The 15,816-nt window shown below is 41.7% G+C and overlaps 1 protein-coding gene and 1 long non-coding RNA gene across 6 annotated transcripts in view; one reads left to right on the top strand and one right to left on the bottom strand.

Moving 5' to 3' along the window:
- Positions 1–15,816, top strand: part of prkar1b (protein kinase, cAMP-dependent, regulatory, type I, beta) — a 76,472-nt gene that overhangs the window by 21,309 nt on the left and 39,347 nt on the right. For 2 of the 5 annotated variants that reach the window (XM_061748316.1, XM_061748317.1), the window contains 4 exons: positions 156–470; positions 2,374–2,567; positions 9,884–10,054; positions 12,813–12,904. In XM_061748316.1, the coding sequence (XP_061604300.1) occupies positions 425–470; positions 2,374–2,567; positions 9,884–10,054; positions 12,813–12,904 (503 nt within the window). In that variant the 5' untranslated portion in view covers positions 156–424. Of the gene's footprint in view, positions 1–155; positions 471–2,373; positions 2,568–5,511; positions 5,642–8,106; positions 8,248–9,883; positions 10,055–12,812; positions 12,905–15,816 lie in introns of those variants that run through there. The other 3 variants (XM_061748318.1, XM_061748320.1, XM_061748319.1) reach the window with 3 other exon arrangements.
- LOC133465467 (uncharacterized) lies at positions 5,866–8,478 on the bottom strand. The gene is made up of 3 exons (XR_009784636.1): positions 8,360–8,478; positions 8,101–8,258; positions 5,866–6,230 (listed from the first exon to the last, which is right to left on the bottom strand). It is a non-coding gene; the product is annotated as an uncharacterized LOC133465467 (long non-coding RNA).

Below are 15,816 nucleotides of genomic sequence, written 5' to 3'. Positions count from 1 at the left end.
TGCGCAATGTTATTGCTACTGTGTTTTATTGTTGCTTGTGGTACTTGAGCCAAGAAGTTTATATATATATATATATATATATATATATATATATATATATATATATATATATATATATATATATACATATATATATATTTTTATTTTTTTTAAAGTCTTTGAAGAGGCTGACAGGCGCAGTGCGCCGTTGGGGCTGAGATGCCCTGGTGACGTCATCGGCATTGACGCAGATCACAGCAGCAGCAGCAGCAGCAGCAGCAGCATCAACAACAACAGCAGCTTCCGAGCTAGCAGCATCCGAGCTAGCAGCAGCAGCAGCGGCACCTCGCCTGCCGCCCGGCCCACCTGCACCTGCAACACTCTTACAACCGAGCATCCTTCCCGTTTTTTTTTTTTGCAATTAACGGTAGGAACAGCAGCGACAATGTCCGTGTTTGTGGACACACAACGACGCCGGCCTTCCTTATTTGGTTAGCCCGCAGTCGTTTCTCTTCCCTGCGGTTGTGTTTTGGTTGTCGTCGCTTAGCTCGACGATGGCGTTGTAACGTAAACAGTCCCGCAGCCATCGCCTTTGTGTATACGTGTGACGTTCCTTTTGCGGTCATGCAACGATGAATGGTGTTTTATTATGCAACATTGTCTCAAGCCTCCTGATTTCCTTCCATTGATGGAAGTGTACTAGCGTTAGCATTCACTTGACGTCATGCACACTTCCATGCAATTTATTGCTTTTTAAAAAAAATGTAAAAAAAAATTATTTAAAATGTTTTTTTTTTTTTGTAAAGTAGGGTGATGAACATTGTGCCCAAACGTTATTCAGTAGAGACGAAATGAAGAGATGCTAGCATCAGATTCAGCAGAAAGCTCATTTCCATCTCAGTTCCAGAATATAGAGAAATACATTTTTAAAACCCCCGGATCGGGCTACGCGACAACTAACACACTCGTAAATATTATATAAAAAATGTAACACACGCATATAATATACAGAAATATAAGACGCCGCACAGTGTCTAAAACTAGACTAAACCAAATAATGTAAAGAGGGAAGTAAAAAAGTGCTAGTTAGCCTACTAAAAATACATATTCTGAGTTAAACGTTGTAAGGATGTTTGCATTCATTATTACCAACAAAAAGTGCCTATAATTAAAATAATAATGTAAAGTGCCAGTAACATTTTCAAAACATACATTGTGAGGATAGTAACAATGGAAAATCCAAAAGTTTACAGATTCATTGATTGTTGACAACATCATGCACATTTGCCTTGCATGCATTTGTCACAGATGAGGACTTGAGTCGTTGCGACTTGGACTTCGAGTCACTGTTTTGACACCATACTTAAGTAGAAGTACAGATAATTGTTCAAAAAAAAAGACTTAAAAGTACTGATTCAACGTCTGTTCTCAAGTAGAAGTAAACAAAAAAAACCTCTTAAATGTACTATAGTGCACTTTTACTCCCTACAAATATAGGAAGTAAAAGTAAAATGTCGTCAGAAAAATAATTACTCAAGTAAAGTACAGATTCCTGAAATAAAATATTTATGTTCCCACCATGAATGACTTGTGACTTGGCGGGAAAAAAACTAAAAGGCTTGGGAGTGAAAGACTTGGGACTTGACTTAAGACATGATGAGGTGTTATACATCACATACTACATACTGAAGTTGTCCCGATCCGTTCATGTGATCGGAAATCAGGGCCGATCGTGTTGTTTTCAGCTGATCGGTATTCGCTGAAAAATATTTTATTTTATGATTATTTTTTTTTCAACAGAAGAACCAGCTTCACGCTGTGAAATGTGCTTTTTAGATGCAAATAACAAGTCGAGCGAGTACGTTGCCGTAGAATCTCCTTTTCTTAACGCATTGCCGATGTATCGGATCGGACTCAGATCGTCCGATAATCAAAATCAAGTGACCCGGGAGTTAAAAAAAAAAAAAAAGAAGATTGGGGCAACCCTACTACATACAAGTGAGATGAATTGCCCAATAATATTTTTATTGCTGGCTGAAATGAGGTTTAGTGAGGTTTGCTGCTTCATGATCTCCAAAACCCGTACGAGATTTACCACATATTTCTTGAATATTTGAGTTGGAATCCACATTTGAGAATTGAGGTCCCCCTGTAATATTGCCCTTGTGTTGTCGGGGTTACTCTAGTCGACTAAAATATGGTAAAGGTAGTTCGTTTTGTCGAAACCAACAGAAAAGGCCTAAAGTCCAACATCGTCTCCCCAAAATAAGTAATAAGCTGTTTGTAGCCCTCCAGCTTCACAGTTCAACCCCCCCCACCCTCACCTGTTTCGATTCTGCTTAATTTTTTGACCCCCTCCTCTCCACTCACGGTCCACCCTGTTTTCTACCACAGAGATAAAAGATAAGATGGCCACCTCCTCCTCCTCCTCCACTCTGGACGAAGACGAGAGTTTGAAGGGCTGTGAAATTTTTGTGCAGAAGCACAACATCCAGCAGATCCTCAAAGAGTGCATTGTCAACCTGTGCATCGCTAAGCCCGAGCGTCCTATGAAGTTCCTGCGGGAGCATTTTGAAAAGCTGGAGAAGGTTGGTGACCAAACTAAAAACGCGGGTCTTGGAATGGGAGGCTCTGTGTCAGGTCGGGACTCGCGTCCGTGTATTTTGACTGGAAATGCCGTACAGATTCTCACCGTACTGGTTAAATACGTCCGTTATTTAGCATGTGTGTAACATCCCACTGGAGTGCTATGCTTTGCTTATTTGACGCTATAACAGCATTTCATAAAAATAGACACACAGTGGCTCATTTGGGATGATGTCATTTAGAAATAGGTCCTTTTCAAAAAGTACAATATTGTTATATTTTTAATTATATACAGTAAGCAAAAATCCTAGCATAAAATTGAAATATTGATTAAAAACAAATGCAAAATAAGTGTATACAGGCACCTTTCAAAAACACCAAAAAGCATTTTACTCAGTTGGTTAAAAATAAAATAGCAAGTACCAGTACGTGATCTGATTTTCATCTGTGTCAGGAGTCAATGTTTCCCATGTCTGATGGCCGTGAATGGAGATAAGATTAGAACAATTATGGTAATAATATTAATAAAAAAAAAAAAAAGGTCATAATTGAAACAATAATAATTGACTGTCCAAGTGTGGCAAAACTAACAAAAGAGCTTAGAAAAAACAATAATAAATGGGGAAAATATGAAAAATAATAAAAAGAATACTTACAATAATTATTATAATTCATTAAGTAATATAATTTTAGTGGTTGAAAATGTGACAAAAGTATAAAGGGTATTGGAGTTTGCCTCTAGGAATGAAAATATGGTTTTCCAAGCAAGATCATGAGTTATTAAGGGGTAAAAACAAACAGTGGTCATGTTATTATTATAGGAAGGTTTACATTTTTTTTTTTATTGGATAAAGAGGAAAGACAGCATGAAGGCCATTTCCAAAGGCTCTTACATCACACGAGACACTTCGAATATTCATGCAGTTGTTATATTACTTATTTAGCTCTCTGAAACAATCTGATTTATGTGCTCTTTGGTCATTCTTTTGCCCATGAGCATGTCATGAGACAATTGTGATCACACAACAGTTACAACACAACAGGCACCACTGTTATGCTTCGCATGCGTCAAAAAAGCTTCTGGGGTTGTGACTGTCAGATGACTTCGCCTTAAAAGTGATATATATACAGTAAGTAATATTTCGTAGATTCAAAGAAATGGCTGCATTGTGTTTACCTCAAATAAATACAGCGGCTCAAAATGAGTTCTACTATAAGAAAATTCAAAAGATGGAGATTCCATGCTATAAAAAATGTGATCGATGAGCCCCTGCTGCTATTAATGCGATGTTGCTTAGTAACTAATCATGGCTGGCATATAGTTCAGTGTCATTTGTGCTGTGTGCTAAATTGACACACTTGAGACTCACATCATTTATTTGCACCTTTTGCAAAAAAACAAACCAAAAAAACATGCATTACATACTTTCCGCATATACGGTGCATGTCAAAAGTCTACACACCCCTGTTGAAATGCCAGGTTTATATAAAAATGAGACCAAGAGGAATCATTTCAAAACGTTTTAGTTGTTGTGCGCTATAACCTGTACAACTCAATTAAAACAGAACTCGGACTTATGGGCAAAAATTCCAACCTTGGTTTGAACACTTTCCAAAAGCACACTTGAAATCTCCAAAATACATATGGGAAAATGTGTTTTTGTTGATGAATATTGATGAGCCATAATTGGAAAAGGAATGTTTGGTGCAAACTAGGGATGTTCGATACTGCTTTTTTCAGACTGATACGAATATGAGTATTCACTCTTGAGTGCTCACGGATAACGATGCTGAGTACCAATGACACTAATACTTTTGATATATAACATTTTAATTAACACAATGACATAGAATCGTAAACAAAGGTGACGCACATGATGAGCCGCCACTGTGGCAAACTGGCTCTTTTGTCTTCCATCAGCTGTCAGATACGTGCTTCCTCTACTTATCTGTGCTCTGTGCGTAACACAAACAGTGGAGAGGCGTAAAGCGTCTGGAAAGAAACACCAAGAGGGAAAAAAAAAAACAATCCAGAAGTAGAAACAAAAAACTCATATTTAAGGGAAAGGGTGTGGGACCAAGCAGTCAGTCATTGATACATCCAAACACATAGCCTGAAGAATTACGGCCGACTGCGCCATGGGCTCTAATCATTCTGATTGGCCCTAAAACCTTCCAAACCCAAAGCGGGTAACATCTGAGCACCAGAAAATGGCATCAGATCACATGTGGTGCTTTTGGCCAGATATAAGGGCCAGTCAACATTGGCCCTTTTTCTTCAGGTCTACATTTGGCCAACAAATGGGTTTTATGGCCGACACTGCTACGGCCCCAAATCGTTCCGTTTTTCCCTAAAAAGCTCCAAACCCAAACCGAGGAGCATCTAAGCAACAGCAAAATGCCATCAGATCAAAGATAGGTGGGCGGCAGTCAGTCTTGGGCCTTTTTTTTAATGGTTTGCAGGCATGGCCTTAATACCTTCCAAAACCGAAGGAAGCCCCCGACAATGGCATCATTTGCTGTTTTTTGTGTGGTGGGTTGGGGGCGGCCAGTGAGGGGTCGTTTTTTAAGTTCATGCCATTTTTTTAAGGACCACAGTTGGACGGAAACTTGAGTTCACAGCAGTACCACGACCCCAAATTATTCTCAAAGGCTCTACATATAAAACCAGTTTTGACGTTGAGTGTATGGTGTTGCAACAATGATTTTACATTGTGTAAAGGTTGTTGTTTGCATGTTGTCTTTTTAGTAGTTTGCAATGTATATTTCTAGAGGGTACAGATTTCATTAGCAGATGGACAGTCGCTGTGCATCCACAATGTGTGCGTTTGTGTTCAGCCCACAAAGAGAGCTCCATAAAACGCGTGCATGCACGCAGACCCCCCCCCCCCCCCCCAAAAAAAAAAAAAAAAGTACAGCGGACTTTGTGTCCATTGTGGTGCTGTAATGGGGTGGAACGGCGTGATGAGTAGACTACTCTCCATGCTTCATTACCTGTGTGCTTTTGTGTCGTGTTGTTTTGGGTTGCCTTCTCAGTGGAGAGTGAACTGTACATCAGCGAGAGCTACTGCCGAAGGTAACAGCTTCTTTCTATTCCTTCATTTGTGAGATGAACTTAATGGCTCTTTGTTTTTGTTTTTGTTTTTGTTTTTTTTTGGGTTTTGTTTTTTTTAGGGGGTGATGCTCTTGTAGATTGCTTTTCCGGTGCCTGGTTTGAAAGATTATAGCGACGCGGCGAGAAGCTTTTGGGATTGTAAAAACGTTTGATTTGCCTGTTGCAAATTGGTGTGGAATGAACCAAACAAAAGAGGCCCATTTTAATGTGGCTGGTCATGCGTAAATGAGCTGAAATCAGAGCGGATGATGGTTTAATAACTGCGACGTTAGACGGCGCATTTGGGCCAGCCATTTGTGATTGCGTGCCGCCTATTGTCAGGGGACTTTGTTTTTTTGGATGAATCCCTGGCCTGTCTTCACATCACTCGCTCTCTCTCTATAATATATATAATGGAGGACTCGTTGTTGCAAAAGCACTTTTTTGCGAGTTATAGATGCATCGGTCCTGTTTCGACCCTCAGTCCAGGCTGTCAGCCACTGATGAGGATATTTTGTATCTTCTCTTCTCGCTGACTTCTCTTACGAGTGAGTCCTTGTTGAGGCTGCGTCTATATTAAAAAAAAAAAAAAAGACAAAGATTCAAAGAAAAAGAAAAACGCTGTCGCTAAACTGAGGTCTTGTGTGGTATGCAGACATCCTGCGTGAGGGTTCAAAATATTCTTCATATTCGGAGGCTTATCTTTCTGTTTGGTCCATGTTATTGGAGTTCTCACCATCAACCTAACCTGCATGTTTTGAGAATGTGAGAGGAAGCTAGAGTACTTGAAGAAAACCCACGCGAGGACGGGGAGAACGTGCAAAGTGCGCATAGGCAGGCCGGAGCCGACGTCAGACCTATGAGCAGACGTGCTAACCGTGCTAACCAGCTGACACACTGTGCTGACTTTTTGGGGGTTTCTGACAATTTATCATTTCTCGTCTGCCTCGTATACATGGTTCAAATTTGGTAGCAATCGAACAACATTTTTTAAGACTAGTTTGTTTCGGAAGGACCCCTGGAAATGAGTGTAAAATGGCTGCTCTTTTGTCTAAATAAATGTTCACCAGGGTGAAGACCTGTTTTTGGAAAAAATATTGGTTAGATTTAAAATGGAAAAAAACAAATCACACTAAACAGTGGAAAAATGTATCTTTTACCGGAGCAGGTTGTAATTTGTTGTACGCATAGGACACTGTAACTGTATGCCACACAGTATAACATCGACTTGTGGCGCACACAAAGCCCCCGCTTCACGCTTCGTTCACCGACCCAAGTGCGTGGGCGGGGCTTTACTATCTGCACGAACAGCGTCTGGCATGGTGTACCCCCCTTCTGTTTGGTGCGACATGCCATTTGGGCAGAACAGAAGTCCACTGCAGACATGAAGATGTGGAGATGAAGATGCAATCTGTCAACATGGGTTTGCTGTGCAAGTATTTCACTGTCATCTCATAGCAATTGCAATAGCCTCATAGTACTGTACTGTAATATCCTAGTCGTCCCAGTGATCTCGCACCAATCTCAGTAACCTGACAACAATCACCTTGCTGTCTGGGTTAGCTCAGCAACATTAAAGTAATTGCATAGAAATCTCAGTGATATCATAGTAATTTGTAGCTATCTCAGTAACCTCATCAAAATGTAATTCAATTTACAGGCAATATTCTCGGGTCAGTGTTTTCAAACTTTTATTGAGCCAAGACATCAACTACGGCCTTTCCTGTGCTGACCTTTTAAAGAAAATGGTAGTGAAAGACACATGTACTTATTCTTAGTTGGAATTATGTCACTTGAAGACTATTGTGGTGGTCTCCAACGGCTTTCAAGCCCCTGGACCGATGTCACAGAAAAGGATATTTGGACTGATGTCCAGTCTCCAAAAATCCCGCTTTACAAAAATGGAAGAAAGGTATTCAGTACTTTTTTTGGAGCAATTTTGAAGCCTGCATTTCCTCATTTGTGAGCCTGTTGCCACATCTTGCTCATAGCGGTGCTTGGTGCTTGAGAATCACCTGTAGCGAATATATGAACTATATGAAGTCGCGCTGCTGACATTGTCTCCTAAATGGTACCGGTCTCTTTTTGCTGGTACCGGTCTGCGTTCCTGTGTAAACCCAGCCAGAGTGGGTGCGTTCGTGTGCGTGAGCGACTTCCCGCTCAGACTCAGCATCAACTACGCAGGATGCTCACAGAGCTCCTGTTGCCATGGTGACAGAGGGGAAGCGAGACGAGCCCGCTGATTGCACCACCTGATTGTGTTGTTTGTGAGCGAGGGCGAGTGAGAGAGAGTGGCCAAGCTTTTTGCTGTGATCAGTGTTTCATCAGTCGCCCTGAGCCGCCGTGCCTCGAGAGAATTGGAGCCATCGCGTTGGAACACTTGTCTTTTAAACTGTTCTCGGATTCTCCGCTTACTCACAATCGCTCACTCACTAACTTACCTCGAGGACGGCGACATGCCGCCGGCGAGTATGAGACGGCGCTTCGCACGTGATGCTGCCCGTTGATGTGGTCGTATGACGCCCGGTGCCTTTTGACAGGCTGAGGGGGGAGACATCAGGCCTGGCCAGGGGCCCCTTCATGCCATGGTAAAGACCCCCTGCAAACACTCGGAGCGATATGTTATGTCGTCTGTCCGCGCACGGGAATGGAAACTGGCACTATTTTTGGCGTTTAGGGATGGCTGGCAACTGGTCTTACCTGTGTTCTGCCTGCCTGTTTTGATGTTTTTGTTTTGCTCAGACTCTTCCGTCTCCTGCTGCCGCCGGCTGTGTATCCTCAGGCAGTGAGCAAGAATGTGTGTGCATGTATGCGTCCTTGTGTGTATGTCGCATTGTTTTACACAGTCACGAGTCAAGTACCACAGTCACCTCAGGATGTAACGAGGCAGGGAAGGGAAGACAATAGTGATGCAAGTATTAGAAAGAGGTTTCTCTTGTCAGTCTTGTCCAGTTATTTGATTGTTCTGCTACTTGCTGCATCATATTGGCGGCGCGGTCGAAGCACAGTGCTGCGAGTGCAGAGAAGCGCTGATCGTCACAGATCATCACTCTCTTGTGAATTTGTGAACTGTTGATACAGTGGGACCTCCGAAGTTGACACTCCAAAAACACGCCTGTTAGGTTCATTGAAGACTCTAAACTGGCCACAGGTGTGAAGGCTTTTGTTTCCTCCAAATGTGCGCCGTTGATTGACTGGAAACCAGTCCAGCGTGTAAGATTCCTCTTGCCCAAAGTCAGCTGAGATCGGCTCCAGTTCACCCGAGAGCCTGTTGAGGAGAAATGCTGGAGCGATGGCCGTTCACTTGGGAAGTGAATGAATGAATGAGTTCCACCCATCCCAATAACATTCATTCGCTGGCAAGGCAATGTTGAAAGTAAAATAGCGAAAAGCAAAAAAAGCTCGAGCAATTGACGCCCTCCAATTTTTGTTTTTGTTTTTGTATAATTGCCTCCATAATTAAAAAATGTAAAAGTACCACAAACTCAATATTATTTCAAAGTCATTTTACAACATTACCCTTAAAAATAATTGGCTTACAGCTGATTTGATTTTGAATAAAAATGTACTGGAAGTGCACGTGAAACCTATGAACAGTGAACTGCGAATATGCGGGAGATTACGGTGGTCTTGCGGCCGGAATCTGGTTGTGACTAGAAAGGGACCCTAGATTTTTACCCAACCTAGCTGAACATGTCATAGGTGAAATCGGCAAGACTTCACCTTTGATGGGTGGGCAGGCACATAACTATTTGCATCCAAGAAAAGTACATTTCTCTAAAACTGCAGGATTAGGTTAAATTTGATAATTGCCCCAAGATGACTGACATTTTATCACAGACGCACCGTTTGTACACAGTGCAGAGGAGCAAATGATCATCCCGTCAGCCGCGCTCGCGCCTATTAGCGCACCTGCATGTTAATGTGTTAATCAAGTTTGCAATCAATAATTCAGCACCCGCAGTGTTGGGCACTTGAAGCAACATTCAGCCTGATGTCTCTTCTTCCAGCATGAACCAGATATCCAGACGGTGCACGCTCAGGACTTTTGTCGTACAAGTTTGGATTGTTTGACTTTGACCACCATGGTAGTTTATTCTCTCATGCTCCGCATTACTCTTTTTGTTTTCCACGCACGTTCCGTCTTCTTGATGACCGTTTTGCTGTTTGTCTGTCGGTCGTCGCTCCCTCTCCTTGACGCCGCCTCCTCTTGTCTTTTTACAGGAAGAATGCAAGCAGATCATGGCACGGCAGAAGTCTAACAGCCAGTCGGACTCGCACGACGACGAGGTCTCTCCCCCGCCGCCGAACCCGGTCGTCAAGGCCCGCCGCCGCCGCGGAGGGGTGAGCGCCGAGGTCTACACCGAAGAGGATGCCGTCAGCTACGTGCGCAAGGTGAGCCTGATCAGACGGAGACCAGAAGGAAGTACATTCACTCCGTATTTCATGAGACTAAAGTCTGCTATATCGCTGTTCGACTGTTGCAGTCCCGCTAGATGACAGGTTTTTATGTTGAATATTAAAAAAAATGTATATGTTTACATTGTGTTAAGTGTCTAAACTTAATGACTTCTTTGTCGTAACTTTATAACCTTCTTAAAAATATCTTAATTTCCTATTAATTATAAAATTACAACCTTATTCTTGTAAGGTTAAACTTTTTTCGAACAATATACAAGATGTATACATATACAAGAGTATGATGAATTTTTCTCATATCACAGTTATTCTTGTATTACAATGACAAGTTTTTATTCTTACCCAAAATTAAATTAAAATGAATTGTAAAAGAAAAGAAAATTGTAGTTTATTTGCATAACAGTATAACTTTTTTTCTCGTAATACTACAGTTTTAGTCACACACCATTACAACTTTTTTTTCTGGGAACAGGATTTTATTCTAAAAAAAATCATAGTGTACATTTCTAGATTAGAGTACGACTTTCCCCTTGTTACATTACTCTTGCAACGTTCCAATTTCATACTCGCAACCTCTAGGACTTTTTTCTTAAAGAAAAATACGACTTTACTTTTGTAACATTGTCTTGTGACTTTACAACTTTTTTTTTTTTTTTTAAAAAGCATTACTTTCATAACTGTAGGGCTTTTTCCTCCCCCTCCATCGTGACCTCTTTTCAATCATAATATTATAACGTTTGTAACATTACAACTTTTTTCTGTCATTACATTACTCTTGTATCCTTCCAACTTTATTCTCTCTACATTTAGGACTTATTTCTAAAGAAAAATGTGTCTAATTTCATTACATAACAATGCATCACAGAATATTTTGTTTTCATAACTATTTTTCTGGTAACATTACAACTTTATTCGCAAAGACATTAGTATTAGTGTGACTTTTTTGTTGTAATATTACGACTTTCATAACATGACAGCTCCTTTTCTGGTAACATTACAACTTTATTCAAACATCTTTTTTTAACTAAATACTTTAACAACTTTATTTTCGTAACATTACGACCATACTCATGTAACATTACAAAAACGCTTTCTTTTCCTCGTAATATTACATACAGCATCAAGTTGCTGACATCATAGCAGGAGCCCCTCCGCCGCTCCGCCCATCGCCTCGCTCTGATTACACCAGAACATCAAGAATGTCAAATTGCTCACATGCGTTTGTGTCTCTGACTGCGCGCTAGCATGCCAGCGCTATGGCAACGAGCACGCCCCCCCCCCGTCGTCGCTCTCGACATCAGAGACGCATTTGCACGAGCGAGCAATCACTTAGAAGGCCGTGGCAGAATCACGTCAAATTAGCTCATGTTCTTACATTTCGTACGCTCGTAGCTTGCTGGCCCTTTCTGGATCACGAGTTGTTTTTCTTTCTTGGTTGTATACTCGCAAGCATGCAATCGCGCTATTTTCTGTCTTGCCTGGCAACAAACTCAATCAAGGGTAGTTTTCAATCAAGTCAATTTTGGCTATACTGAGCACCTTAATCATGGGCTCCTTTCATTTTTATGTAAAACTGATTAATACAATAGGAGATCAAATTGATTGACACTCTTCCTTATAGGGGCCCCTTCAAATAAAACAATTTGGGGCTGTGCATTCGACTAAATTTCCCTGGAAAAATAATCACTTGTAATTTGTTGTAATTGGTTCCAGGCACTGTTGCCATCGTAAAATGTATTAAGTGTAGCACTGATACTGCTTTTTTTCCCCCAGACACAGTACTTACATTTGAGTTCTCGCCGATACCGAGTACCGATACGCTATTGCCGTTACGGCTGTCAATTTTGATGAAAATGTGTTTCATTTCAATCAAAGGTTGTTCAAAACACAAACCTTTGTTAAGCATGGAATAAATTTCACTCAAATATAACAGTTCTTATACACTGGAAAAATTCGATCGCACTTGCGGAGGAGGTTTATGTGCTGCTTCATTTGTCTCTTAAGTTTAAAAAATTATATTTCCACCTCTTAAATTGTGAAAAAAAATGCATACTATTCGTCCTCTTATGAATGAATGACGCATCACTCAGTCTAAAATGGGTCGATTCGACAAGATCACAATCAGCTCCAGGGTTCTTTCTCCTTCTCCACAAGACTAATGTTTCATCTCACCACTTCCTTCTCTTTGGTTTTGTGTGCATGTTGCACACAGCGCCGTGTGGTTGCCTTTTTGTGGCGACATCTGTTGCTTGAACTTCTTGTACGGCACATCCCAATCACTCCAACCACCATCATCTTGTTGGAACAAAAACACTTATTACGTCTCCTCTTTCTCATCCCTGCACAGAGAGGCCTTGAATTCTCATCTGGAATGTTTTTTTATTATTTTTGTTCCTCTTTTGGAAGCAGATTTGTGTGCTTTGATGTGGCGACGTGGACGCACACGCGCGGTACATGAAAATGCATGTTTTATGAATGAGTTCAGGTCCCTTGGGAATTTTAAGGGCCGCGCGTCATTTCGAGGACAGTCCCCGAACAGATGGGCTTTCCCGAAAATACACGGACACACGTGTCGGATCTTCCTAACTACGTTTGGCCAGCGCTCTACTCTATAATTACCTCACTACGTCCACTTTTGAAGTCATGCCGTATTCGTATTTGCATTGGTTTCTTTCATGTGTCCACCTGCAGAGTACATTTTACTGCGTTGACTACCACCGCTTTGCCCAAACAGGTGATCCCAAAGGACTACAAGACCATGACCGCCTTGGCCAAGGCAATCTCCAAGAATGTTCTGTTTGCTCACCTGGATGACAATGAGAGAAGGTACGTTACATCCTTGTGATACATTATAGCACACGTCATCAATAGGAAGATGTTATCAAGGAACCAACACCAATTATTGGGTTATTAAAGAAAAATGCTTATAATTACCCAATTTGGGGGGGGGGGGGATGACGCTTCAAAGTACTTCCATTGTAATGATTCCCAAAAAAATGCACTATGTGATTTAAAATGGGTTTTATGTCAATTAGCTTTACTGCTTTTAGGCCTCTGCAGTAGTTTTATCTTAACCAGAGCGAGAGCATGTGTGTGAGGCAAGCAAGTGGCGAGGAGAAAAATATAAACTAAGCCATACAAATAGTCTGTAAAGTATACATAAATACTCTATTATTCATAATTTATGATATAATCGTGGATTAAATTGGAAAGCTTCCATTAATTGTCGTCAGCGATGATTCTGGGCCAAAAATGCAACCCGCGATGAATTATGCTTCAGAATGATAATAAGACATCGAAGGATGCTTGGCCGCTAAGCTTCTCGACGCTAGCACCTGCCGTGATATGGACCAATCAGAGCCAAGCTGTTTTCCATATTTAAATTGGGGAAGATGAGCTATCCAATCAGAGCAAAGCTCATTTACATGCTGCATATTAATGAGAAATCCGTCTGTCTCAAATGTCGGAAAAGACCAGCTGGAATAGCTTGAAAAAGAACATTTTGGACATTTAAAAACCCAAATTATCACGCAAACCTGACAAAAGGACAATAAACATTGTTAAAAAAAATGATGGCGACCGATAAAGACCAATATTATGGAATGCCATCTTCTCTATTAAACCCGCGACCCTAGTGAGGAGAAGCGGTACAGAAAATGGATGGATGGAAAAAGCACTGAACAAAATGTTTTGTTGGTTATCATACGGCAGCTGGAACGGATGACTGGCATTTCCATTCATTTCAATGGGGAAAGATGATTTGAGTGTTCTGAGTTACGGGTGTGGTCACCCAACTAATGAAATTGATACCTCAAAGCACCACGGTATTGTGTGTCCTTTAACTTTTAATTGTGCAGGCCATTCATTGTGAGTCGTCATCCAGTCGAGTATTTTGCTCTCGTGGCCACTGTGTGCCAGTGTTGGCTGCCTAAGAGGATCAGGTCCGCTGCTGTCACACAACACGTGCGGGGGTTGAGGGGGTCTCGGATTAGACATGGACAGATGTGGTTGAGGAGGTGGGGGAGATGAAGCTTCGTACATCTGTGTTAAACTGTGTTATGTTGTTGGTTGCGATGGCAACCTGTCGGGCATTTGTATACAGACACAGGTCTTCATAGTTGGGGGATTTGCCTTCATTCCTCATTCCTGCTTTTCAGTTTTCCCTTACCCCCCCCGACACACACACACACACACACACACACTCCATCCCTGCATCTTTCCCAGCTATCCATTCTGCTTCTGGCTCTTGCAAAGGAAGTTGGTGCTGGGAAAAAGAGTCTAAAGGTGTCTGGCTGGCCGGCAAGACTTCCAGACGGAGTAGTGTTTCATTGACGGGGATAATCCATTACGCCCCTCGCAGAGGAAAACACCGGCGCTATCCTGTTGGGTAAAGCCTCTGATGACAAAACCCAAAACACAATCTTTCCAGTCTTTCATCAGCAAGCAATTTATGGCTCTCCTTTGGCACAGGCACGCATGGCCTCTGATTGCACGTCAGTATGGAGCGTAACATGTGATAGATCGGGACAGTCTGAAAAAAGTTGCACTTGGGTGGCTGATGTAGCTGATTAGAGTCACGCGGCAGTGGAAACCATCACAAACCATCAGGGCCAAATATGCACGACGAGATATGTAATGACGTTGACACGAGTCCATGAAATGATGCAGATTTTATTCGTCCTAAATGTAGTGAGGGAGCTTCAGATCCTCCACCCCTCCAGTGATGTGGAAAAAAAGGGCAATTAAGGTGGAACAAATTGGTTTCCAAAAACATTTTCAGACAATTATTGCCTGTGTTCACAAACTCTTCTTCCTAACATCCAAGCGGAATGCTGATCAGTTGTGCATTCCCTCACACAGTCCTAACATATTTCGGGTACCTTTGTTTATCTTTCAGGTATCTTTGTTTTGAACATGTCAATTTGAGACACAAGACGTGTGTGTGTGTGTGTGTGTTTTGCTTTCTACTTTATTACACTTCACAAAACCAGTTTATTTCTTTAAATTCTCTTGTATTATGTTTTAATATTTCTATATTCCAATACTTCACCTATTCCAGTTTTTTTCTGTGGAACCTATTCCAAGGTTTTCACTGAAAATGTATTATTATTATTTTTTTTTTTTTTCTCTTTCTGAAATGCCCTCAGATGCCACAAGATGCCGCTGTCAACGCACTGTCGAAATAGGAATTGGTGTCAAGGAAGTACAGTATGTGGAAGTTAGACATCTCGACTGTGAGACAAGCTTTGTGTCTTGGGGAGGAGCTAAGTTTAGTATGGGTTGTTAGGGGAAATAACGGAACGTCTTCTCCGCATGTGCATTTATGTGTACACTTCCGGTGCATTTGTAGAGAGGTGTGGGGCACCAATTGCTTGCTATTTGCAGCAGGTGCCTGTCCCCCTCAAACGGTGAGGTGTCGGGAGGAAACACCAAACCAGTTACATGTCGTATTTTCTCATGGAAAAAAATACAAAATTAAAAACAAAGCTGACGTTAGCTTTACAGCGGGAAGTTTTTGCTTGCAGATTTCTTCTGGGGTTGCCATGGATGACGTGCGAACGTGTCCGGCTACTGAAGATGTGCTCGAGCTGTCGAGGCCTGACGCACGTCGACAGATGGAGACTGACTGTACAGTCGACTCCGTCTTCCTCTCGTTCCCTCTCACTTTCTGCCGATTCGCTCCCTGCAAAGAGCCGGCTGGTTGGCTCATCAGCCATCATCTATCGGGCAGGGTTTCC

Source organism: Phyllopteryx taeniolatus, chromosome 16, assembly GCF_024500385.1.
Source record: "Phyllopteryx taeniolatus isolate TA_2022b chromosome 16, UOR_Ptae_1.2, whole genome shotgun sequence".
Classification (NCBI taxonomy): domain Eukaryota; kingdom Metazoa; phylum Chordata; class Actinopteri; order Syngnathiformes; family Syngnathidae; genus Phyllopteryx; species Phyllopteryx taeniolatus.
This window is presented reverse-complemented; position numbering and strand designations above follow the sequence as displayed.